General features: G+C 44.1%; 2 protein-coding genes across 5 annotated transcripts in view; both read left to right on the top strand.

Annotated features, from left to right (window-relative positions):
• Positions 1–11,314, top strand: part of LOC111873504 (ABC transporter G family member 20) — a 108,392-nt gene extending 97,078 nt beyond the window's left edge. For all 4 annotated transcript variants that reach the window (XM_023868275.2, XM_023868274.2, XM_023868276.2 and 1 more), the window contains 7 exons: positions 2,127–2,304; positions 2,721–2,836; positions 3,664–3,734; positions 3,828–3,916; positions 4,541–4,717; positions 5,988–6,074; positions 7,896–11,314. In XM_023868275.2, coding sequence (XP_023724043.1) covers positions 2,127–2,304; positions 2,721–2,836; positions 3,664–3,734; positions 3,828–3,916; positions 4,541–4,717; positions 5,988–6,074; positions 7,896–8,110 — 933 coding nt within the window. In that variant the 3' untranslated portion in view covers positions 8,111–11,314. The remainder of the gene's footprint in view (positions 1–2,126; positions 2,305–2,720; positions 2,837–3,663; positions 3,735–3,827; positions 3,917–4,540; positions 4,718–5,987; positions 6,075–7,895) is intronic.
• An 11,454-nt stretch (positions 11,315–22,768) lies between these two features.
• The window catches only part of LOC111873532 (protein Skeletor, isoforms B/C), an 86,185-nt gene continuing 81,483 nt past the window's right edge, over positions 22,769–27,470 (top strand). The window contains exon 1 of the mRNA XM_023868314.2: positions 22,769–23,005. Within this exon, the coding sequence (XP_023724082.1) occupies positions 22,942–23,005 (64 nt within the window). The 5' untranslated portion in view covers positions 22,769–22,941. The remainder of the gene's footprint in view (positions 23,006–27,470) is intronic.

The following is a 27,470-nucleotide window of genomic DNA, read 5'->3' as shown; positions in this document are numbered from 1 at the left end:
TTTAGCGTCCTGTTGCACTGATTCATATTCGTAATGTGTATATATTAACAGTCTTCAAGTGCACACAATCCCATCTACACTTCTACCCTACATGTTTCGGCAGTATGCTGCCATCTTCAGGTGTATCTTTCTGTCAACCACTTCACTGCTTGCCTTTATATGTCCTTATATAACTTGTTAAAACATGTTATCTCATATGTCATATTTTTAAATTCGTGTGTATTGTAACGTGTTTGCGTTACCGAAGACGCCGTCGAGATGGTTAATTGGTTTATTTAACAATCTACAAACAACGGCTACAATTACTTGTCTCACAGTTGCGGGGTTTCACACTTTATAACCCTAATCGCATTAATCTGTTAACACTGTTGCGGGGTTTCACGACTTATAACCCTATTCGCAAATCAGTTCACTCTGTCTTCAGTGGTCTACACGTTTACAGTAGGGGAGCTATGTATCACTGTATCACATGCTCCCAATTACACAATCACTCACACGTCCGGTTCTTCTTTCCGCGACGGCTGCTATACTCCAACAGTAGTCGGCTGACTGGAGAACTGCTGATAACACACTCGGCGACTGTTACTTTATAACTGTGTTAGGCGGCTGCTACAGTAGAACTCTCTGGTAGCCACATTAGAACTCGCTGGTAGCCACATTAGAACTCTGACTGGTACCAGCTGTGCAGCTTACTTATATAGCTGCAGTGCTTGCCGGTTGCGTAATGAGTGCCACGTCACAGTAGGAAGTTGATTACGGTTACGTAGCGTTGTGCGTTACGTCACCGCGTTGACTTGCGTTGCCTAGCGACCAGGTTGCGGGGGGTCGGCTATCTTCGGCTCCGCTCGGCTCTCTTCGGCTCCGCTCGTGACGTCACCGCGCGTTGCGCATTGCGGGGCAGGAACTCGCCTATTACCATAAGAACGCGAGCGTTACGTTACCGCCACGTACCGCTGGGGAGGTAGGGGTCAACATGTCACAGTATTATTAATCATCCACATGGGGGTCATTCTTCTTGTATTTCCAATGTTGTGTGTATATTATGTCTTATGATGCGTTCTAGTCTTGTGGCTGCATACATTGTATCGTTGGATGGGATTGTGTGCACTTGAAGACAGTTAATACTCGTATATGCACATTATGAAATTTAAAATTATTGTAAAAATTCTACTTACAGTGTAAATGTATAACCTCAAATTTTCTGGCAATATAATTCTGGCAAACGTTAATTCATCCAGATTTACCTCAAAACCGTACACTGATTCTTGCTAAACAGGATTATTTCCTTCAACAGCATTTGTCATGGAGATGATGTGTTTCCTGTGAGGTAGAAACTGAGTCTTTTATATAAGACCTACTGTGAACTTCAAGTTTTAAAGGGGTAACAGCAGTATTTATGGAATGTTTCTGAGTTGTAAGCTTCACAACATTAAGAGAGCAGATGACTCTCACATAGACAAAATTTGATTTTGAATTTATTTTTGGAGTTTGTTGCTTCAACTGGTTTCAGCTGTACTGCTTTCTTTGCAGCTGCTGATGTAGACACATTGAATTTTAGATAAGTTTTACAATTACTTATTTTTCAGCTCCATTCAGAATATAACATAAAGTTTGTTGTGCGTGTGTATCTAATTCCTCCAAGATGAAGATGCCCAGCATATAGGACCTATTCTAAGCCACCTTGATCAATTTCACACTCTTACATCATATTTCTGTAAGACGAGTCTTTGTACTGTCCTTCTGTCTGTGCTTGTGACTTGGTGTTTAGGCATTCTTAACAGATGTTCCAGCCATTTCTTTCAGCGGCTTTTATCACTGTATAGGGATCTGTTATTTCCAATTATTATCCAGTATCTTCATTATATTTATGATCCATCATTCTGTATGTTGTGACTGTTGTGAGGAACATACTTCTGATGTCTCCATTGTCTTCATTTGGACTTTTATTAACATTAGCATTAGGATCCATGTAAAAGCACGTGTGAAGATCTTACTGAATGGATTTGTAGTGATGTTTGGTGTTTGTGTTTCCCAAGTTAGTTCCACGGGATTCATGAAGTATATTTCTAAATGTGAATGCCAATATATGCACACATTTCACTGAACCAGTGGTAACGAAATTGCAGGTTTCCTATTCATCACCAGAATCCGCTCAGGATGCCGTGAGAAGAGGGGATGCATGGGGAGTCCTCTACTTCACAGAGAACTTCACCGATGCGCTAGTGGCTCGAATGGCTCTCGGCAAGGACTCAGACGAGGAGACTCTGGACCAGAGTGAGATCAGGGTCTGGCTTGACATGTCCAGTAAGATACCGTACACACTACCACTCTTTAGTCTTTGCCTTACTGTCGCATGTCGTAACATGGTACTTAGAAGTACTGTACACGTTTAAATATTTACATTACTGTTGTTTTATGCTGTTATGCTGTGGTGCTCTCTTGTCAGGAGGACCCGGAGACCAGCTTTCTGGCTGAGGTATCTCATGGTTTTCCTTGGCCCACCCAGGCAAATACTAGAAAAGCATCTGAAACTCTGTTATGACCACTTTCTTCCACATCAAGTCGTATTAATTTCATCGTAATGTCTGTCAACAGGTAGTCTCAGCAGCAGACAGCATCATAAAGTAGACCATAAATAAGTAAATGGGTGTTGCCAGCAGCTCACTCATGCTGCTGCTGCTGCTACTAAATGCTGTTGATGTTGCTGATTGTCATTACAGACCAACAGATCGGACTGATGCTGAACCGAGATCTGCAGTTATCGTACCGACGTTTTGCCCAGTCATTGTTAACAGATTGCAAAGAGAACCCCAGAGTGGCTGATGTTCCAATTCAGGTATTCCTTGCTCCATATATAAAGTCTGAAAAGTAATTAATCCTTTAAAACCAGTGATAACTATATATATATATATATACACTACCTGTGTCTTTGTGTGTTTTATATGAGTCTCACAATCAACACTGATTGTCTTCCTATATGACTTTAACTGGTTGTTTTTGTAATGATGCTGTAGTGGGTTTTCTCTGAGATAGGAACTGAATTTGAAAGATTACTAGTATTAAATAAGTTTCCAGGCTTCTAAGGTGTAAAAATTGCCCTGTGTCATGGCGTTTTAAGTGTAAATTTTTGTGTCTACACAGCTTATGCTGTAGATAAGAATTTCAGCTGCTACATAAAACTAAAATCCCCAAGTCCTACTGTTGGCATCCCCATTTATGTACACAGCATCACATGTAGAAATGGTACAGTTCTAGAAATACATATTATTGGTCAAATATTACAAAAATTTAATGCAAAAATATGTTTTCAAAGAGATATCAAAAATGTTTTAAATTTGTGGTGCTAAATTTTGTTGAGGGATTTTGTGGCCCCTTACGTCTGATGTATCTTTTCTATAACATGGAAATGGGCTCAAACATGAAGAATTTTGATTTGAGTATGTACATAGGACTCATGGTTCCCTTTATAAACACAAAAAATGTTTTGTGAATAAACTTTTATTGCAAGACAGTTTTGTGAAGTAATAAGACTGTAGTTAGCTGTGAGCTTTATAAAGAGAAACTTTCATGTGATACCGTGAATATCCAGAACATGCAATCACTTGTTTCGGAAGAAGCATTTTCGAAGGAACCTGTGTAACCAGGCCTTGCTATTTCTTCCAGTTCAAGGATCCAGTGTATGGCAGCAATGAACCCAGCTTCACGGACTTTGTGGCCCCAGGTGTCATTCTCACGTAAGTCACAGTATCATTGTTCTGTCCTTGATGTTAACAAAAGGAAAGGGCTGTGTAACCCAGTGTATGCTTACTCCTTCCTTTGTTTCTTAGGATTGTGTTCTTCTTGGCTGTGGCCCTGACATCATCAGTACTGATTATTGAGCGAATGGAAGGTTTGCTGGACAGGAGCTGGGTAGCAGGTACGTGGGCCACATGCAGTTACCCACATCTAAGCAGATTTTCTGAATTTCCTGCCCGTGTCTAGCTAAGAAACAAGCATCTTGTACTGTTTTATAATCTTGGAATCACAAATAATGGTCACTTAATGGCTGCAGTGTATAGTGGTATAGCTTGCTGGGAGTAAACAGTACTGAGTTTCAGTTTTGTTACATGTTATCATGGAAGAGAGATGATAAAATTTTATTTTGTGCTGTGATACTGGAAGAAATTAAAATACACAGTGGTTACTCCAGGTATTAATGAATTTTAACAACAGTTGTTTTATCCATAATTTGAAATCTTCGTGTGGATAAGATTTCAGAATTTCTGCTTTGAACTTTTGGATGTTGTATAAATAATTTGACATTGACTTGATGGCACTTTTGTGTACATATAGACATATGTAATGAAACCTGTTAATTTGAACAGAGAGCCGTCTGGAAATGTTCAGTCTATTCTAAAGCCTTCTGATGATCACATGTTACAGTTGGGTTTTTGCAATTCCTTTGTGTCCCTGTTCAGAACAGAGGTTTTGCAAAACACTGCCCGGAGCAGTGAGACAGTGTTCAGGAATCCAGTGGCATTTTAATTTGGCTTGTTTGCAGGAGTGACGCCGTTCGAGATCCTGTTTTCACATGTGATCACACAGTTTGTGGTGATGTGTGGGCAGACAGCGCTAGTTCTCATATTCATGATCCTGGTGTTTGGGGTTGAATGCAAGGGCGACGTGTTCTCAGCTGTGATCCTGACTATTCTGCAGGGACTGTGTGGCATGTGCTTCGGTGAGTTCCCCTTTTTTGCTTCACACTTATGGGCTCAAGAGTTTGGTATCCTTGAGGCCTCTGTCTGATGATTGTGTCAGTGATGTCACTCATATTGGCACATTTACTGTTCTTCCGGCCCCCCACCCCCACTCACATTCTTCCATTGTCTCAAGGATTGGGCACTACAAATCCATTTTGATGTACGGATCTTCCCATCTACTTCTGGGTCTTCCCACATCTCTCTGCCCCTGGGATTGTATAATGAGGCTCAGTTTTGGTGTACATGGGGGGCTCCATTCCTGAAAATTGGCTTGTATTTAAAAAATGCATCAAGTGGGAAATGCACAGAACGAACACTTGGCCCTTTGGTGATGGAGCAGGAAACAACATAACTGAATGAAAATGGTGGGGCAGGTCAGGGAAAGCGTACATAAGCTCCCTGGGCATGCATAAGAGATGCTATCTTGGCCACAGATAGGACTCTATTGCTCCCTGTAACATCAAAATAAAATGGCAAATGTGCAAAAACACAGACAGCTAGAACCGTCCGTGTCTCCACTGACAACATCATTCTGTACAAGCCAATTCTGATTCTTCACGCATGCCATTTGATACAGATTCAGCACTTCCCGTTTACAAACCGCACTTTCTGTATTTATGTCTTCACTGACCTTCAGGAAACTTCTGTAAGCAATGCCCTGACAGGTGGAACTGTTTGGACAAAGTCAATTGAGACCCTCTTTGCCTGCAAGTCAGAATTGTTTCCATTTTAGAAAGGGTGACATTTTGTTTTTTAGTTCACACTCCTCTTGTTACTCTCCTTTTACTGCAGAGAAGAATTTATAATGTCTTGTTATTGCTGTGCATTTACAAGATGCAGCAATTCTTGCGTAGAATCCACGAGTCCATGCATCTTGAGCCTTAACCTTGCATGCTCCAGCAGTGTAGCCACAGCCTGAAGCTTTGGACTTCTTCCTCTTCTCAAGTGTGAAACCTGGGGGCCATGTATCCTAATGTATTAAAGCGTGGTCTTCGACGTTATGGCATGGAGTATCCTGTTGCATGGTTACCTGTGCCTCTCCATCTTCAGGCTAACGTACCACTATGCATGATGTCATAGCCCAGAAGGCCACGATATAACTATTCTCTGCCCTAGAAGCCTTAAATCTTGCACTAGAACCAATGTTAAAAAAGCCAAGTAAAATACAGGCTGCTGGAGCTGCTTATGTGAAATCTGTACCACTGGGAGGTGTGTGTTGAAGTTGATGTCTGCTGATTATGTCTTTAGGATTCGTTATATCGGCAATATGCGAACTGGAAAGGAACGCCATCCAGCTGGCTCTGGGAAGCTTCTACCCCACTCTACTACTCAGCGGTAAGTCACAGTCATGCTGTCACCTGAGAGATTCTGAGAGAGTCACTGCAGTGCTGTAGCCAGAGCCACATGAATACTTACCTCTGAAATGTAATTACACATTGCCATTTTCTGTATTGAATGGCTTGATTCTCCCTGTTTCTATTCACTTTCACAGAAGGAATGAAGTCTAACTGCATCAGTCACCCCATTATGTCATGGGAAGTTGTGCTGTGTTGTGTGGGATGTGGGTTCCATTGTTTTGTAGGAAGGTACTGCTCCTACCCTGAAGATGGTGGCAGAAGGTTCCTGCTAAATGTATGAACAATACTGTCTCATAACCCAGAAGACCTGCAATATGAAAACCTCAAATGTCAAGATTTTGTTTCTTTTTGGTGTATTTGAATTATATTCTGTGATTGGATATAGTTCTTATTTGCAAACACTTCTGTGGATTTCTAGATGAATTTTTGTTCTGATACCCCCCCACATATAATGAGCATCAACATAAGAGGCAATGCATGTGATCACAATCAAGGTAGACATTTCATGTGGTTGTTTGTGACTGAAACTTGTGAATACATAAGAATTCTGTTTCAGAACTTGCTATAGAAAGCGCAGGGACTCTTTCTAAATCTTATTATTACAATTACACAGATGATTTGAATAGTGTGGCTTGGTGCCTTGCAGTCTGGCAGAGCTGTACAGACATTACCAATACCATCCTGCTCTTGCAAGCCCCCCCAGTTCAAGCCCATTGTTCCCTTGTTCTGTCTGTCCTGACTGCCTGTACCATCCCAAAGTTATTGCCTGTCCCAGTCGCTCTGCTTGTGGAAGCCAGTCCTTTCAAAGGCTCATACTCTTCCACTGTTCTCCTTAATGTCGTTGGTTCACTGAAGGCCATGATCCACGTCTGCTATTCCCCCATATCCATTGACTTTCTTCCGCACGTGGCTTACTCTTGTATCCTGAAGGTGTACGTGGTTCGTTTTGGTGCTAGTCTGCCAAACTACAAGATATCACAGTAACTCTTTGTAAGTTCTGTCTGTCTCTGTGAAATCAAACTGTAGCTAAGAGGGCAAAGTGGCCACTTCTGAGTACCAATACTAAGGCTTCGACTACCAACTTTTGAAGCAGAAAATCAATAGACTCAATTTCTTTAATATGAAGACTGTAAAACATACATACACTAGACACTGATAAAATTATGTGAATCAATTCTGTTATGGTCTAGTCTTCAGTGATGTGGTTGGGTTAATGACCTACCAGTGTAGCATAACATGTTCCAGTGCTGTGTAGTGGTGAGCAAAGATGTACAATCATGGTTATAGCAGTTTATTTTCCTCTGAGAAGTCATTTTTTATTGAACTTCAGATAAAGACTTGCCTGTGCGAATACAGATCATTTGATATAGGTAAACATAAGGGAGAAATTATGAAAAATATAGTATTTGAGATGGGCATTTTCATATTCCAAGTTTTGAAGTGAGGGGTTTATGGAATTAATGGAGTTTAATGAAGCTAGTTTGTCATGAAGCTGAGTCTGTCTTACCTTGGTTCGGAGGAGAACAAGCAGTCTCTCAACTGGAAGGAGGGCTTTGTGGCCCATGCCCAAGAGCAAAGTTTTGTCTCTGTCAAGGGACTTCTGCGATGTGAAGTCGTACATTTTGGTAGGTAGGTACAGCATTTTGGAGGAACATGTTATCTCCACCTTCCGAGAGGAAGATCCTGAAGATGCAACAACAAGCTGCTCCAAAATATCAGTACATATCTGCAGACTCCACAAACTGTAACCTCACTACTCACTGCCTTCTGATCTTCTAATTTGATGCCATTTTTACAGGTGTGATCTGGCCAATAGAGGGCATGCCATGCGTTCTGCGCTACATCAGCCTTGGCCTGCCCTTGACCATGGCAACCACATCCCTGCGCTCAATGCTGTCACGAGGGTGGTCCATTGTAGAGCCCGACGTGTACAATGGATACATCTCGACAATAATATGGATTGTTGTGTTCCTCAGCATCAGCATGCTGGTCCTCAAGTTCAAGAGAGGTTAACGCATAAGCATCGTGCCAAACCTTAGCACACACCTGGTGCCTCGTGTACTGTGATCGTTGCAAACAGCTGAAGCAGGAGGAATGAAGTTGTGTGTGTTGTGTGTTATGTGGTGCCTCATCAACAACTGCTCAAATTTTTAATGTACTGAGGGGCATTGCGTTATGCGAGGAAGTTAATAGCTCAATTTATTATAGTTCTGGACAGCTAACTTGAGATTTAATATTTTATTTTATAGAAAGATAATATTTTATGTGTGACAGGCGATTTGCAGCAGAATTGTGGCAGGCTTCTTCTAGACCAGGTCACATCAGCCAAGACCATGGGTGGCATGCTGGCCACACTTTGCAGAACGCTGCTGCTCACTAAACACGCATCTGTCTTCTTCTTTTTGCATCATTTCTGTTTTATATGGGTCAACAGATAGAAATTCCCCAGTCTTGTCTTATCTTTCCATGAGCTTTTCTTCTTCAGCTCTTGCCAGCTCCTTCCTCACGTGTTGACGTTCTGCACTTCCTCTGTTTCTCTCAAACTTTAAATCTAATGCCCTTCTCAGTATCCCTGTTCTGTCCATTGCTTCTACATTCTGAAAACTTCGTAAATCTGTTAGCATATTCTGAATTCCAATCTTTTCTTCTCTATTGTAAAATAGGACATATATCTGTCTGAATTTGCACATGAGCTCTGACTGACACAGGGTAAACAGACTAAAGCTGGTTCTCCTCTCAGTGTGAAACACACATGTAATTGCCTTTAATGAAATTGAATTAATCATATTTAAGTTGATCTTTCTAAGAACATTAATTAATTGAGCAGAACAATATGCAAAATATAGTCATGATCCAAAATTTGCATCCATGCTGTTAGCTAATAATGCACAGTATTTGTATTTTCATGTGACGTGCAAGTGACTCGGATCATAATTAAATTATATAATTTGTTTCCAGGTTGAAGGGCTTATTTACAGCAGCAGTTATGTATGAAATTTATTTCATGAATGCCAAGTGTTGAAATCTTGTAATCAAGCTCTGTGTATTGATTTCACCATGTGCTAGCAGGCTAGTAAATCTTTTGGGATTTACTCACATATCTGAGTCAAAAATAATATTGAAATTCTTGTTAAAGTTTGAAATGAAATATTTTAGCCGTCTGGGATGTGATGTGGTGTAGTTTGGTGCCAAACATTTCTGCCTTCGAGATGTAGGCAACATGTTTCTCTGAAACTTCAACGGACAACATGGTGTTATATCCCAGAAGGGACAGCTCTGAAAGGTTCATACCCATCTACCAAACTACAAGGATACTGCTTAATGTTCGCCTCTGAAAGAACTAAAATTTGAAATCAAAGTTCCTTACTGTCTGCTGCACATGATTTACACTGTGTGCATGGTAAAGTGTTGTCCTGCTTAACAGATGATATTTAATAAGCATCACTTATCTGTAGTTAAGCATGCCTGAACATTATGTTTGCTTGCACCATGTTCTGCAGTCTGGTAACTGGGGGTACAGGTGTGTATGTAGTGATTCATTGTGCCGGCCCAGTCAGACAGAGGCTGTCTGCTCGGAGAAACAGAGAGAGACATGAGCCATCTCTTGACAAGAACTTCCCACATCTCTATTTTCTGTGTCTTTTTCTTTCCTATACAGGTGTGTTGAATATTTAAAGAAATCTCTTATGGAATAATAAGTTACATAATTTACCTAATTAACTATAATCTATAAAATTCATTCCCTCCCTTTTAAAAGGCTTTTGGCATTCCATTACATAAATTAAACAGTTTTTCACAAATGTTAAAGTCCATTTTGACCTAACTGTGTATAATATAAAAAAGAAAAGTATTTGGAACCCTATCATTGCCATGCAAGGCCTCAGCATAGTCAGTTTAGCATTCCCACAGAAATAAGTAATTGTGACACAACTCATGACTAAATTTGACTGCTGTGTTATAGGAAGTGTATAATTTGGCTCTGAGAGACTGTGATTTTAGTTCAGAATATGTAATCATATAGAAGGAGAAATGAGCAGCAGGTGGATTATAGTTCTGTTTAATAATTTAAAGTTTGTGTTAGTTGCATGATTTCATAAAGCAACATTGGATGTTGTCCAGAGCAAGACATATGGGTGAGTGATGGGTTGATACTAAATTCTATGTGAAGTCTTTTCGTTTTCAAACTATGTCATAGGTGGCAATAACAGAGATGTAAGTTGGGCAGTTTCATGTGTTCTCTGAATTCTGTGTGCAACCCCATCTTTGCATTATAAAACTTGTGATATTTAAACTCAGCCATATCAGAGACCTGCACCAAGAAAGCAGCAATCATTATGTCTCATGCAGGTGACAGTAGAACCTTTCACAGCACTGATATGAAATGATGAGCTTTATGAACGTGGAGTTAATGTACAATGATTTGGAAGCTGTCTCCACCTCCATCACTAGGAGTTGGTCTTTTGGAGAGACAGTCCATACTGACACTGGTGATCATCTGAGAAAATCTGTGCCAGTTTAATCCAGTTCCAAATTACTGTTCTTGGTTTTTCATGAATATAAATTTGAAATTGCTACAGAGATAATAAAAACAGATTAATTTGCTGCAATTAATTTATTGTATAAAGTGTTAATTCAGACAGGAAGAAAAATATTCAGTAACATGTGCATCCATCAACAGTTTTTCTTTTATTATATTGTGTTTTGCATGTGTGTAGTTTTATTTCTGTGATTACACAGCTCAAAACAAATTCACTGTTTCTGCTGCCTCAAACTGGTCTGCTGCCTCAAACTGGTCACATCACTAGGTAGCAATGGGCACCATATCTTCTGTTTGGAGGCACACACCGCTGTTGTCATGCTCAGGTTCACACACTTGAAGCAGTGTTCCGTAGCATTTTGTCTGCAGAACTGGGGGTATGCACAAAAGCTGCCAATTTAAGTGCTGTTCTAATTTAAAACTGTCGCCGGGCTCATAGATTTACTATATTTGTTTTGATTATGAAACAACTGGAAATCTTTTATAAGTGTTTACACTGAAATGTCTTGCATTCTTTCTGTAATATGTTTTATAAATACTGACATCAAAGTAATTTGATGTTGGTTAAATTAATTGAGTTTGTCTTTAAGGAAATGCATGTCACAATCTCTGGTGGCAGAAACTGTAACTGCTTTACAGTTCAGACAACAATAAATACACACATATATGATGTCTGCATATGTGATGTCTCTTTTGAACGTATGTCATATACTGACTGCGACACCTTATGTCAGTCAACTTGCTTGTTTGGTCTGACATTCAGCCTGAAGATGGAGCGTGCAGTGTTTGCCAGAGCTTGGGAATGGCTTCAGTGAATGCCATGGCTAAACCCAGAAAGCCAGACTTACACATCGGTGTGATTGTTTGGAGGAATGAATGAATGAATGAATATGATGTGTCGCTGACAGCATTAGATTGCCATTGGGTGAGAACATTCTCAGTGTTGCATATGTTTCGTTTTGAAGAAAGCAGCCTTCTGGGATTTGGCACTGTGTATATGTGGTGTTAACCGACGTTTCAGAGGAACGTATCGTCTCCATCTTCAGAGTAAAAGGAAAAATATAAGAAATCCGCCAGCGAAGAGACCGTGAGAACCGGTAAAAGCCAGTTCTCACGGTCTCTTCGCTTGAAGATTTCTTATATTTTTCCTTTTACCCTGAAGATTGAGGTGATACGTTCCTCTGAAACGTCGGTTAACACCACATATACACAGTGCCAAATCCCAGAACACTGCTTTCTTCATAGTCACTCCCGTTACATGTTTCGTTTTGTTTTGCTCTTCAGGCGGGTCTCATCTGCTCTCTGTGAGTCTTACTCATGCTTTATCTTGGGATTCGACTAAGACTGACAAAAATGAAGTAAGGATATCATATAAAAATGTAACTTTCATGTTTTCCACCATTAACCTAACAGAGAACACACGAAGATGTTATGCAGTTTACTCCACAATGTTGCCAATATGTACGGTGGCCTCTGCTGTTAAAGCAATGTGCAAGTATTTTGATACGGTTCTGGGGTGCAGTTAAAATTGTTATTCCCAATTGTTTTAATGATATGAGTAGACTTAATTTCTTAATTTGGCTTTTATTCCTTTTCTAAAGTTCTAGGCGCTATGTACTGTGATGAGTATGAGGGGTGAGTCATAATTCTGGCCTAGCGCTGTGACCTTAAATGTTCTATTGTGCTTATGTACTGTGATACTGAGAGGGAAGGCCACCCTATCCCAGGCAAATAATGCCCCTTCTATTTGTAGTAGATTTAATTTAAGGATAATACCGTGCTACTGTGAGGCATTCATTGTACTAACAAATGAATAATTAATTTAACAAGAAAACGAGGTGATTAATTAGTTGATGAAGAATAGGAACATTACTGCAAACATGGAACCTCACAGTGACTGGTATGATGACAGGAAGTGATGTAGAAGAGCTGGCCATCTTGGTAAAGCAGGTTTCATTTGGAGGTGCTGCAAATGTAACAGTTCTCATTTTCTAGTGGTACACATTGGTACCGCAGCTTGGGCCCCATTAGCTACGTTTTGTGTCATTTCCAGTTCATTGTTCAACAATAATTCGATGCCTCAGTTAGTGACAGCAACATTAAGTAAACCGGGAAATGAAAAGTAAGGTTGTGTGATTGTAATTATTTCCCACAATTCCTCTGGAATTGTCTCTGTTCCACCGTGTTCATGAGCATAATGATTTAAGATACGAAGTAAAAGATGTGGACAGTTCTTCCAGACCAGTGGTGGACTTGTCACCAATTTACATGGCATTGTATCCCAGAAGATAAACTCCTCATGAAGTGAAATACTTGCTCTCTTGCCTAACACATCTTTCCACATGAGACAAATCAAGAATCTCGGATTAGATTTTCATGAAGTTTTATATTGGGCAGGTTTACCAGAATTTGCCTAGATATTCCAATTTTTGTTATGATCAGACAACAACAACAGACACTTCTTGGCGTTTCTGCGTGTATAATTGGCTACATATTTTATGTAGAATGCACGTTTTGAGTGAGGACTTATATATTTAGAGATAATTATACAAATATGAAGGAATATGCCAGAACTGCTACACTATGCTCACATTTCCTGACTTATTTTTCATTTTTCTAAACCCATTTGATGACTTTGAAACTCCTGTATGTAGTACAGCACATGTTCCAGCTGCACTTTATTGAAGCGCTGAAACTGGGCCCTTATTTTTGGGTTGGGAGAGATTGTTCAGAATGAGTAGACAGAGCGAACATAATTCAGTCACTCAACTGTTGTGCAATCTCCCAACCGTTATGTTCTAGGTGCATCAAAGGAAACAGCATTATTCCAAACATTCTGTTTTTCTTTCATGCTAAAATTTTTAAGGGAACTTTTGTATTTGTCTCCAGCTAATACTCTAGTGTATTGGTGTATTATGTCAATCAGTTGACCTTGGTTGTGTGTACTGTATGTATATGTTTGTACAAATCAAAGGTGAAAATAAATTCAGCCATCATACCACTAAGCTGTGTGGAGGTGATGTGTGTGTACAAGTTAAGTTTCTGACATGTTTTCAGGATGTTGGCAGGGAGTGTCTGTCTTGACTGCAGTTTTTCATGGCCCTTCCTAGCTCCTTCAGGTGATGGCTGAGATGCTACCATGCAATAGGCCACAGCCACTTCCTGCCATGTGCACCATGCACCATTAAAACTTTGAGGACTCAGAGTCAAAGCCAGTAGTTATGTTATGACCGACAGTCAGTCAGGCAGTCTGTCTTGGTGTGAAGGCCCAAAATCAGATTCCTGTTACTGTCGGGCAGTCGTGGGTTTGTTGATGTGGGGCGCCCCTCTGATGAGAGTACAGGTCATATATACAGTTTCTGCTGGCCCTCGCAAGCACAGTCATTCTCGAGTCTGAATCTCATGACCAGGTCTTACTGTCTCAGATTCGAGACTCCCCAACCTGGAGGGCCAGGTCCCTGTATTTATATCCCCTGGAACAGGGTGGTCCAGTTATACCCCCAGGCACTGGGTTCCCATTTCATCACTGCCTACAAATCGAAGGTCTACAGTGGAGGTATTTGAACCCGCCTCCACAGGGGGGCTTTAAGGTCTGATTTTATTCTAAATAATATATAAAATCCAGCCCATACTTCACAGGAAACACACTACATCTTCACCACAAAAGTCAAATGATTAATGCTGTTCGGGGAATACAAAACACAGACAGACTTCATGGAAGTGTATTCATAAGAGATAAAGGACTATAAATATTAAAAAAAAAAAAAAGTCTAGTCATGACCCTCGGAGGGCTTGGCGCCAAAACGAACCGATTGACGGTAGACCGCCAGTCGGCTTCACAGTGCTGATAATAGCGTTCATTTTAGTAATTTTCTGCGACGCCTGTGTCAGTAGTTAGCATATCAGTGCTAAGCTCACATTATGCTAGCAGTGCAACAGTGTCGCATTCCTGGAGTTCTGTGCATAAGTGACGTAACTATGACGCAGCAAGTAAATACATGCGCGCTGTCTGCATCCCAAGTCGACAGTTTTCCCAGCCGCCTCTATGTAGTCCAAATGAAAACTCATTTTGCTTGAACCCCTTGAAGTTCTAACGGAATAGCTTTTCTGCGACGTGGCTTCATTTTCGACCCTTAAGATGGAAGCAGTATTAAGTCGTAAACATTTACCGGTTCACACGACACCACGTCCCAGGAGGTATGTGTTGCGACACTGCGTTTGTGCTCGCGGGTTGTGAAGCTGTTCCAACCTGAGTTTCATGCTGCCTAGAGACGCAAATAAACTGAGGTTGCATGTCGATTGTTATATCGATTCTCACACACGTGATTTAGCCATTACGCCGGAGGAAGGGTGAGCAGTGCTAATAGCCCCACTAATGGTGACGCTGACTGTTGCGACACCCGGCGCCACCGCCGGCGTCTTCCGAAGGGACAGTTTCCTCTCTCATTTGTTTCTCACCTCACTCGGGCTCGGAGAGAGACAGCGCCCCAAGGAGTTTTGTATCCCGTTAGTGCCCAGTTCGATGCCGGTCGCATAGTTTCTTCTTAGGTCGATGGTCTACCAGGACGCCCTTAGTCTTCAGGTGAATTGCAGGTCCGTGCCATCAGCACTTCAGCGCAGTCTGTATAGCGACCAGACAACCGGGAAAATCAGGGTTCGATCCTCGGCACTTGCAACTGAATTATCTTTCCTCCACACCGTCCAGCCCACCCAGCCTCCTGTCCTACGGCTAACTGGCGCTTCTTCTGCGGGGGGTTAAATTGGCCGGAGAGTGAAATCAACTACTTACTTACATATTTATGGAGCTGAGTCCTTCTGGAGGAGCCGCCAATTCTGCAGTTACTCAAGAATTTCCCAGCATTTTATAGAACCCGAAGGTTCATTACCGTGTTCAAAAGGCCCTCCACTGTTCCCTATCCTGAGCCAGATCGATCCAATCCATACCATCCCATCCTATCTCCCTAAGATCAATTTTAATATTGTTCACCCACCTACGCCTTGGTCTTCCCAGTGGTTTCTTTCCTTCTGGCTTTCCCACTAATATCCTATGCGCATTCCTCGTCTTCCCCATTCGTGCTACATGCCCTGCCCACCTCATCCTCCTTCACTTGATCATTCTAGTTATACTTGGAGAAGAGTACAAATCAACTACTCACTTCCATTTATTTCTCACATTGATCTTCGTGGTGTGGTGCTTAATTAAGCACAGGGACAATTTCTCTACGTCACAACGAGCGGTTCCTTCCAAATTCGCACCTCCTGACATTCATGTGACTAAGCAGCGTGTGAGCTTAGTAATTTCAGTGACCTAGTCAGGGCGCCCAGGCTGGCTCCTTTCGCCAGTGCCTGCTCTGTAAAGGTAGGCCTGTTCTGTTTAATTAAGCACGACGTATGGGGGAGTGGAGGTATAGCTCCACGCATTCTTAAACTTAAGCACTAGACGGAGGTGAGGTTGCTTTACCTCCAGGGGAAAGTGACCCCGGTACCCGTTGGCTAGGGGGCTGGGTGGGCCCCAGAGCCGGTCTGGACGCTGTGCAGAACGGAAATGCTCCTTATCCCTGCATCACGAGCTTCTCGATGGTTCTGCTCCTACCAGGTAACACGGCGTCATAAAACCACAATACTCCCCCCCCCCCCGTACTGAGGCCAAGTGCGCTGCAACGGTGCAATGCGTGCATATTGCTATTGATCGGGACTTGCACCCTGGTGCGTAGGCAGGCCGGTGTCAGCAGGCCCTGGGTTCGTTCACGAAGCTGCAGTTTTATTTTTAACTGTGTTGTTTAACGACGCTGTCAGCGTCGGCGATAGAGTGAGCAGTCGGAGGGAAACTGAAGTACCCGGAAAAAGAAAACCTGTCCCAGTGCCACTCTGTACGTCTGAAACCCCATTTGGTCTGATCTGGGATCGAACCTGGGCCGCCGCGGTGACAAACCGACAAATAATCGCCTCAGATGTGGCGCGGCCATCGGTAAGTTCTGGGTTCGGTGCCTGGACAAGGCATTATCAGCTGTTGAAGCGTATTCCGGAAGTCCCGCATTCGAGGCTCGGCCTTCGTGGATGAGTTTATTATGGTGCGCCCGAATTCCTCCAAGTATAGAAGCTCACAATGGCTCGCGGCCACTAGTCTTGCTGTTGAGGAAGCGTCGTTAAATAAACTGCCCTAATTCGGGCAATGTGCAGAGATAGTGCGAATGGTGAAGCGGAGGGATGTCTGAGGAAGGCGCTGCTCCCGCATTGGCAGGGCGCGTCTGGCCGGGAACCTGATGCTGTTCGTAGAGAAGAGCGGTGTGTCAGGACGCTGCAACGTCGCCACTTTCTTCAGCTTGCCGTTACAAGTTGCAGAGTAGTGAGTGTATCGAAACAGGCCACGACCGCTCCTAGTTCAGCTTCCTGCCACGTTGCTGGAGCACCACAGGGCAGTAGGACCCGCGATTTGAACGCCGTGAGGTGCATCATGGCGGACGTTTTCGGTGAATTTCGCAGTCTTACCAAGTGTACAGCCTGAAACGCCTAACCCCTCCCACTGTGTTTGCATCTGATTCAGAGTTGCACGAGACCTGAAACCGATTCACGTCTGTCAGAACGTCTGACTCTCCAAAGAGATGAGTCATTCTTCAGAAGCTAATAGTGGCTTATCTGGCCTATAAATTCGGCATATTTTATGGGGGGCCCGAAGCTTCATTACTATGTTCACAAGACCTTGAGCCAGTGGAGCACAGTTCACACCATCCCACCTTGATTGTTCAAGATCCATTTGCAACTACTTCTTCCAAGTTGCTTTTCACCATGCGTGCTACGTGCCCTGATCAACTAATTTTCCACGATTTCATAATTGCGAAGGAAAAACAAATTTGGATTTTCTTATGCTGTGACTGGGTCGTAATGCAGTGGAATTCGAGAAGAACTTGACGTTTCGAAGAAACATATGGCCTACATCTTCACGGCCGTACTTCACAGGAAACTCATTGCGTCTCCATAACAAAGCCCAACCGGTTAATGCTGTTTATGGAAACAGTCGCTGTTTATTGCGAGAACCCTACGGAACACAGAGATACACTGTGTGGGCAGAATATATAGCAATCCAGTCCGTACCTCACAGGAAACACATTACGTCTCCGCTACAAAGCCCAACCGGTTAATGCTGTTCAGGGAAACAGTCGCTGTTTATTGTGAGAACCATACGGAACATACGGTTACACTATGTGGACAGACTAGGTTCTGAATGCTGCAGTTTACGGTACATAGATTTACCACTGTGCTATAGAAGGTTAATTACATCTGTGGATTAGTGCAACTAGATACCGCTAGAATTCTTTACGTAGCCAAAACGAGGTGGAGGGGGGGCAGCCTGAAGACGCGATGTCTGAACAAAAGGCACAAACGGCCGTGAAAGAGCCAGCCGACAGCAGAGCGAAGCCGAGCTGCCAGCCGAGGCGCACCCAACTAATGAATGGCTAACCAAACTCTGACGTTACGTCCCCTCCCCCTCAGCTTGGCGAGGGAGGGAGGATTTAATGGGATTAAGGCTATATAGCAACTTTGTCCAGTGAAATGTATTCAGATCATTTCTACTTCAGGGAGAAATTCGTCATGGGCCTCCCTCCCCTGTCTGCCAGATACTTCGCTCTTTTTGTACAGTTCTCTGACTTTGGCTTTTTGTTTCTCCCCCTTTTCTGCTGTCAGGCTTCACTGCTTTCACTTTGTACAGTTCAGATAACAGACACGGGCCAGACGAATTGGGATCGATTCCCAGCAGGGGCAGATACTCTTCGTTGTCAGCTCAAGACCTGCTCTAGAAGCTATTGAAACCTGGATTTCTTTCCCAAGAAGTTAAGCTGTCGGAGCGTGAAGCTGACCTCTCAGTTGTATTTAGTGACGAGACTTAAAATGTGTGAAGATTACTCTCGTACGCCTTCATGGCGTGTTTCATTCTGGTGGGTTACTTTACGAAATAGGAGCCGGGATAGCTCAGTCGGTATAGCGACTGGCTACTGACTGGACGACTGAGGAGTCGGAGTTTGAGCCCCTTTAGAGTCATGAATTTTCTCTCCTCCACGTCGTCCAGACCGGCTTTGGGTCCCACCCAGCCTCCTATACCTTGGGTACCGTCGGCTTTTTCCCCGGGGTAAAGCGGGCGGGGCTTGAAGCTGAATTCCAACTAGTGCCGAAGTCAAGAAAACGTGGATCTACACATCAACTCCCCCATACGTCTTCATGGCGGAGTGTTTAGGGACAACTTTATCTTCACCTTATCTAGCCAGTAATGAAGAGTGGGTGGGTGAATGTTGAATGGAAGGTCTATTCGGGGCACTACTCCGGTATTTACCTGCAGGGACAGGAAAATAACAGATTAGATGTCCTGACAAGTTTCAAACCGAGCACCTCCCGAATACAAGTCTAGGGAGTTCCAACCTGCTGCACTTAGACATGGGTACAACGTTGTATTTGCTTGATGCAGTCCGTTCGCTGTTTCTCGCTAGTTTGCATCCCTCCGCGCCGTGTCACTGCAGCAGTAGCACTCGGCGCTTGTGTTCCGTGGGTTCGAATCTTCACGGGTTTCGTCTGTCTTGAAGTTCATTCGCCGGAACTTAAAATAGGCTACGGTCCCTCCTTTAATGTCCTCCCTTGCGTTGCTATATAACCAATGCAACTGATAAAGAGGCGTTAAATTAGGACAAAACAGCGAAATGGGAACTTGTTCGTGGTCCGTCCGTCCAACAGAAATCCGAAACTGCATACGGCCGTTTCATCGCCGCCGGACGAATTTTGATAAAGTTTACATGCAGTTTCCTCTCATCTTTAATAACCACACTAGCGCCACTACCGATATACGGTAACTATGATAACCATATAGTCACTCTAACAATAAGAATCTTGGTAACGATAGTAACCATAAGATCGATTGTTCGATTTAACCTACCGATTAAAGCTGTTTAGGAAAACAGCCGTTGTGTATTGTGAGAACCACACGGAACCCACAGATACATTGTGGGGACAGAATACGAATATATAGCAATTCAGTCCGTACCTCACAGGAAACACATTACGTCACCACTACAAAGCCCAACCGGTTAATGCTGTTTGGGGAAACAGTCGCTGTTTATTGTGAGAACCATATGGAACACATAAATACACTGTGTGCGCAGAATGCAGAGTTTTGGAATATTAAAGCAGGTGGCATGCAGAGTTACCACTGAGCTATAAAAGCTTTAGTTCTGCAGCTCTGCACCACAGTTCACCGCCTGCTTGAGGTTAGCGACCTGCAGACTGCATCTGTTCGCAGGAACAGTCGTGATTGCCAGCCTACGTGTACACGTACCGTGGAACACTTGCTGGTCATGTTCGGGGGGGGGGCTCTGTGCCAGGGCTGGGAAACTTCGGTCTCTGCGCCAACAAAACACAGCCATATTAGAACTACGGGTTTGCTCTGTAAGTGTGCGTTACTCAGTAGTAATGCGCCATTAATAATGTAGCGTGCACAGCCGTTGCAATGCAACGACCGCAAGATAAGGCGAATAAACAGCTACCGTTTCTAGGCGACGGCTCGATAAACACTTTCCCTCGGAAACGAATACAAATGGAGCAATAGAAGGACGGTGTTTTCTATGTGGTCCTTGCCGATAAGTTATAAGCATGACAGTTGGAGAATTCTGCACGGGACGCTATGAAGCTGAAAAATCTCTAGTGTTAGAAGCCTTTACCAGAACACGGCTGATGAAGACATAGCAGGCTGGAAAGAGGCTTAGCGGGTGCTGTGGGGATTTGTGAATTTTAGAGATTAGCGGTGGCGCTGTAATCGCTTGTAGTTCCCAGTCGTGTTTATAAATGGTCAATGAATCCATTCACCAATGCAAATCCCGTCTATCCTCACACATCCTCACGTGACAGTATTCTTGACGTAGAGGAATATATATTGGTGAAATTAACTGAACAATTATCGAGCGGGTCAGTATAGCGCAAGTGCTCAATATTCGTATTAGGGAGGTGATGGGTCGACTCTCGGCCGGGGCACTGACTGTAGTAGCTAAGGTTCTTCGTTATTTCCCTCAGTCCCTTCCGGCATGTGTCGAGATAGTCTTTCTATCAGGCCACGACCGCTTCCTTCCAAACCCTTCCCAGCCTATAGTTTGTCTTCCTAACAACTGTCGCTGTACTCACACAGCTCAACCACTGACAGCGTCGTGAAGCAACTCACACGGAAACAAGAGAATTTGACAAGTACAGGTTCAATAGGCAAAGCTATCCCTGTAACAGTCGTCGAGGCTCACCACACTTTCTAGACAATCGGCTCACAGATGGCGGTGAGTTTGTCAGCTTTACACGCCGGCCACCCTTTGCCCCAAGGAAGATTCCTGGTACTCATTTCTGTTAGAGGCTGAGTCGACCCCAGGGCCATAATGCGGCTGGAAGGATTAGGTCAATTGAAACATCCAGTGACCTCATCGGAAATCGGACCCGCGACCTTCCGGCTCGTAGCATAATGCCTCGGTATGGCCCGCTGGCCAAAATAATTGTCCACCCCTGTCCTATTCTTCGAATTCAACGTGCAGCGTAACTACGGAGAGTATTTGTACACGTACGGGACGCCTCGCGTCGGTGGGAACCTTGACAACACAGGTTGCAGATTAGCGCCCCTTGTTTGCGGGGTCGAAGCAAGGGTAGCTTGGCTGTTTCGTCAGGTGATCAGCGAAAATGTCGAAACTTTAGCATTCTTCGGTTCTGGTCAAATGCGCGAATAATAAGTATACACGTTTCAATCAGCCACAACCACTTCCTAGGAAGGCATGTAGCTCTGTATAGTGACTAAGCTACCGGCTGAATTATCGAGGTGTCATGGTTCGATCCTCGGCAAGGGTAGAGATTGTTCTCTTCTCCAGAGCGTTTGGGGTCTCACCAAGCCTCCTATTCAGTGGATACCGAAGGCTCATTTCACGGGGATAAACGGCCTGGGCTTGAAGCTGAGGGTATGAATGCTTGGATAAATTAGTGTGCACTACTTCCTTTGCGTCCGCTTTCGTCTCGTCCTCTGAGTTTCACTGGCGAAACGGCCTGACGTTAAAATCGAGGGAACAACAGACAGGCCTCGGTGGCTCGTTTGTAGGAATTGCCAAAGTTGAAATTTCTTGCTTCCTGCACGCAGGCTGACGCATGAACCGACCGAAGCTGCACTGAACATGGTGACCGAATGAGTCAGGATATCTGAGTCAGTTATAGAAGGATAACTTGGGTTCGAGTCTCGGCAGGAGTAGCACGTTTTCTCCTCTCCACAGTGTGGAGACCAGATGTGGGTCCTTCCCAGCCCTGTCTCCAAAGCTACCGGAACGTGATACTGGCCATCAAGTGCCACCGCATATCATCACAGAAGGGATAACTCTCCTTGTATCAGTTTTTCTTTTTTAGTTGTTTGGGGTGGGGTGAGACTGAGGCCACTAACTGGCCTATTGTACAGCCCCGGAAGATAGATGATGGTGAGTGTGGAGCAGCCGGTGGAGTGAGAATTGGCAGGGGAAACCGAAGTACTCGGAGAAATCCTGTTAGGTTGACTTTGTCACCCACAAATCCCACATGACCTAACCTGGGCTCCAAGCCGGCGTCTAACCGCTTAAGCTATGGCATGGCCTTTACCTTTACTAAATCTTCTTTTCGGTTCCCAGGTAAAGCAGTTATCTGACACATTGCAATTCAAATAGGCATCAGGAGTAGAGGGAGAGCGAAGGTAAAGCTCCAGCCATTCTTAACTTCCGTAAACCAATGAAGATGAAGAGTTAAAATGGATAGTACATGAAAAAATCAGACATGTTTACTGTTCATAGAGAAAAGACAATTGAAGTAATAATTTCGTTTCGAAATTGAAACAAACATGGACCGACGTTGGATTAATTTTCGCAGCATCCGACGTCGCGACGGCGCATGCACGGTCTCCTTCTGTACATTGAACATGGATTCGACGCTCCGCGTCTCTTCCCATGGTGAAAGTGACGCCTACATTTCCCCAGGAGCGCTGTCCCCGCCCCCTGCTAAGGGTACTATGTCTGTGACGTCACAGTCGTATTCCGCAGGTCAGGTGGGGGGCGGGGACAAGCAAGGTAGATGGCTCTGCCGGCGGTCCCAGATGCCTAGTGCGACACTAGCGCCCGGCCGGAGACAGTTGAGGCTCGCGCGGGCTCCTCCACGGCACACAAACAAAACTGAGCAGGAATGAGTTACTGAAGTTCTGAAGTGAGAAGTTACATTTTAATTTGTTTTTTTTTTATGTTTGGTTTTGAAAGTATAAGTTCGTAATCCACGCAGTACCGCTGTGAGCACCATGGATATAGCAGCTACCCAAGCGATCGTCACGTGTCTGTCGTTCCTTCTAGCGGCTTCCTTTGGTGAGTGACCATTGTTGTGTGTCAGGTGAGGGTACAGTTCAGGGCCAACTGCAGTTGCCCGAAGGAAGTAAATGGTGGAACACGAATGAAACAATTTTATAATGTGTGTAACTATATTCCCACAAATGTGACCACTGCATGTTCCAGTCATTAGGTGACCAACATTTTAACATATTAACATATAACATCTGCTTTCACACTTACGGACAGGCGTTTCTTTCCACATTTAACTAGATTCTGGCATGAAGCATAACAAATTTGGTTTCTGAAAGTTTTCGCACAGAAATTGGTTACTATGGTTACCGTAGAACATACGAAGTTTACGTACTCACTGTCATCAAGCTCCCATTGTTATCTCGTTACCATGGTTACTATAAATCATGCGGATTTTACGCATGTATTGTCGCCCGCAGTGGGGGGGGAGTGACCAGTCAGACCTCTCCTCTCGTCGAAGAGAACGCAAAAGTCTTGAAAAGAAAGTATTGCCATGTGTCTCGACGGGACCCAAAAACAAGAACTGCTGTGCTGGCGAGGGCCAGCAACAGTTTAACCGACCGACTGATTGTCGTCACCATCCCACTGTTGTTACAGTACCTTTCTTACGGAGGAAATAAGTTGCCTGGACTCGAACCCGTGCATGTCCTGGCGTTGTCTCTCCAAGGGGAACATCTTCCGTTTGGGACAAGAGAGACGGAGCAATTTTCTCACAGATGCGTTCAGTTTTATTCAGACTCGAGCCACGATTGGGCATAGCAACTCATACAGAACTCAGCTCTTTATAATGTTATGCGTGTACCGCCCTGATGATGGTCATCTAGAGACCGAAACATGTAGCAATGGCTACGTGTGTCTGTAGCAGTGAAGCTTGTCCTGCAGAGGACATGGTCACAATAGTCGGTTTTCCGGTCGAAAGTCTAACCGGGTGCCTTCCGAACACAATACAGACCCAGTGGGACCGTTTAAGCCAGTTTGTTCCGGTCAGCATGTGGTGTTGGGTCACACTCTGCGGTTTCTTGGTTACTCTGACTTCGTCAGTCTGCTCACACGGGTGAACTTTCTTTTGCCCCTTTTTAATTGGTAGAACGTTTCAGTGCTCCTTTCTTTCTTGCCTCTTTATTTGTTCCTCTTAATCGACTGCTTGTGCTAATGGTCCTATGTCAAAAGGATGATCGATGAATTGGAAAGGATTAGGAAGGAAACGATAGTGGCCAGACATTTTCCTGGAGAGGCTATGGAAAACCACTAAAGGCTTTTGGCAGAATAGCAGGTTCGAACTGAGCAACCCCTAAAACGAGTGCAGACCGTGTTTATGACTGTAATGAGATTAGTCAGACGTGCAACTGACGGAGTACGTTGATCTCGAGACGTGCGTACGAGCGGGCCACATCTCCCAGGAGAGCTCGGGTGAGGAATCGAGAGTCGCGGCAGAGTTGAGCCGGTGATACATGACCCGGCGTTAGTCCCCTCCACGCTTGGTCACTGACCCGAATCACTCACCTCGCGCCTCGCCGGCAATCCCAGCTAATTAACCCGATTGGCTTAATACATCACATCTTTACACACAGCAGTTATACTCCTACCTGTGCTTAAATAAGCACCACGTAAAGATGTAGGGGCTTCACGCTCTGGCCGCTTTATGTCCGGAGAAGAAACCTCTCATCGCCCATTGGGCCCTGGAACCGGTGTGGACGCTGTGGAGAGGGAAGTCCGGTCATCCAGCACATGGTCCGTCACTATACTGACTGAGCTATCCTGGCTCCTCCTCCGACCCTGCTCGTCACCGCCTCTGGGGTTCAAACCAGGAGCGTTTGTACACGAAAGACGATTTATTTATAATGTGTTCTCATTTAGCGGCGCTGTCTGTATATAGCGTCTGGTGTTAGGATGACTAGGGAAGTCCAGCTGTGGACCGAGGCGGTCCTGTAGGGACTGAGAAAAACAACGAGAAAGCTCAGCTTAGTCTGCGTCCAGGCCGAGACTGAAGTTCGGCTCGCCACCGCTTGAGAGCTGGTTTGCTGGGTGTTCATTGCGCACACACAAAAGGCTGGCGCAGACGTGCGGTTTGATGAAGAGAGAAAGTCGGCAATAGACAACGGCTTTGCCAGCGTTTCTGTTTTGGCTTCGCTTGTCCGCACGCACTCGCTGTGCGCGCCACATAACCACTACAACTGCACAGTCACTCAGGCTTTCAAGGAACCTGAAGGTTCATCCCCGAGCTCATAAAAGTCCACCACCAGCCCCTAACCTGAGCTGGCCGAATAACCGCCAGTTGCTTGCCACCTGCTTCGTGGAGGCCACATGTTCTTCCGAAACGTCAGTCAACTTTCAGCGAACTACACGGCGTAATATCGCAGAAGATAGAACTATTCATAACCGCCGCTGTGAGAACGTCAGATCCTACATGCTAACGAATTTTCAAGTTATGTCAAAAAGAATTTCGTGGCCAGGTGACCGACGATAAGCGTTTTCTGTCCCATACTTGTACATAACATGGGGTATCATCAAATGCCTAAAATTCCGTCTGGAACATTCTTGGTTCTAATCAATAGACTTTTCTCTTTGTTACTGTGTGGAGGACGCCTAAGTGCACACGCACTCACGCACACTGCGTTTCGAGCGAGAGGCGGTGTCCTCGTGTCTGTGGTCCTGCTGACAGAACAGAGAACTGGAGACTGGGAGAAAAAGAAACATTTGTTTGAACAGAATGGGTAAGATCTTTCTAAGTGGTTAAGCCGATTTGCATTCTGATAACTTATGGCTTTGTTGGTCCTCAAATGAACATAATACGTCTGTCTCCCATAAGGGATATTTCACTATACAATGTCAGCAAACGAACAATACTTTGATGTTGGTCCCGCTGGTAGAATTATGCTTTTCAATATAAGTCCAAATTGCTACAAAGAAGCTTTTCTTTGGAATAGCTCATTAAGAGGGATGTAAATTATTTTGATGTTGGTAAAGAGATTTCAATTTCAGACGTTTCCAAGAAACTAAATACAAATGACTGTAGAAATCAATTTAATTGCTAAATTCTTGTGCAGAACTAACAATGTATATCATTCTGTAAAGGTTTCCATAGTAACAACAACATTTATCCGTGATCTTTTCCAAAAAAGATCTTCACAACCATTGAATTATTTGTTCCTTGTTGCGTATTAGCCGCCTGACATGAAACTTACTTTTTAAAAACTTAAAAGGTTTTAAACTTCAAACTCTCTTCTATGACACGATATAACTGAATGATTCCATCCCGAGGAGAATGTCAGTGGCCTAGAGGAGCACGGATGTCGGAAGGAAAGTGACGCACCGGAAGTGTGTGGTTAAGGAAAGCGGTGACAAGCTCAGAGGATGGAGACAGGACGGACTGTGGTGTGAGCAAGACAGGGGATTACCCATGCCACATGCAGTACGACATGTGACCAGGAAGTTTCGGGACCGATTGCCTGTTTCCTCATACACGAGGGAATATTGCCATCGAGATATCTAGGTTTTGAGGAATTTGCGTTGTTTGAGCCACCCTGTAAATAACGCCGCCTCTCTGTCTGCCTGTGTGTATGCATAGTGTGACAAGTTCCCGAACTGAGGCCATAAAGACCACACAAAAAAATATTATTACCATTGCTCAATATAGGCCCCGCCCCCTTCCGCGCAACGTGGACATCGCTCATACAAGGAATCGAGTGCCCCAGAAAACGCTGCTTCCCGTATCGCCTTCAGCTCTCTCGTCACGGTCTGCTGGATCGATGGAACAGCCTTGAATTTTGTTCTATTCATCGCAATGTTTAGTTTAGGAAATAAAAAAGTCAGCCGACGCTAAATCAAGGGAGTGAGGTGGACGAGAAAACACGTCGACCCCTCGTTTCTCCCAGAACTCGGAGACAGCGCGCTGACGTTTTCGATCCGATATTAACAAACGAGGAACGAAGCGAGCACACAAATCTTAGACTAATGTCTTACGTACCGTCTCCCTACCGATCCCTGTCGTTTCTTCTAACATCCGAACACTCAAAAGTTCGATCTTCGGCCAAACATTTTTTTAATGACTTCCGGTGATTCTTCTGCTCTGGAAGTTGAAGGCCGGCCTCTCTTTGAACCTTTTGTGCCCCCGATACACATTCCTGACCGTAGGCACGTCTCAGCATTTCAGCGTTCCAGTAGCCGTTGTCTTTAACTTTACACGAAATGCCATCGTCGAAAGCTTCGTCACGACGGAAACACTAACTTCAGCAAAGAATGCCAGAATATGGAACTCTTCATGAACAACACACCACCAGAAATAGGGCCCTTTAAGTGGGCCCCAAATTATAAAACGGTGACTTCCTTGAAAACAGCGCTAATGATATAAATTCTGGTATATTGCAGATACCATTTCCCCAAATAAAACTGCGTGAGTGGTACCTTCAGGAATTCCGCTGTGCTGATAGCAGTAGCGTTGATTTACACTTTGATTCAGTGTCAGTCTCAC

This window comes from Cryptotermes secundus, unplaced genomic scaffold, assembly GCF_002891405.2.
Source record: "Cryptotermes secundus unplaced genomic scaffold, Csec_1.0 scaffold395, whole genome shotgun sequence".
NCBI classification, from domain to species: Eukaryota; Metazoa; Arthropoda; class Insecta; order Blattodea; family Kalotermitidae; genus Cryptotermes; species Cryptotermes secundus.
This window is presented reverse-complemented; position numbering and strand designations above follow the sequence as displayed.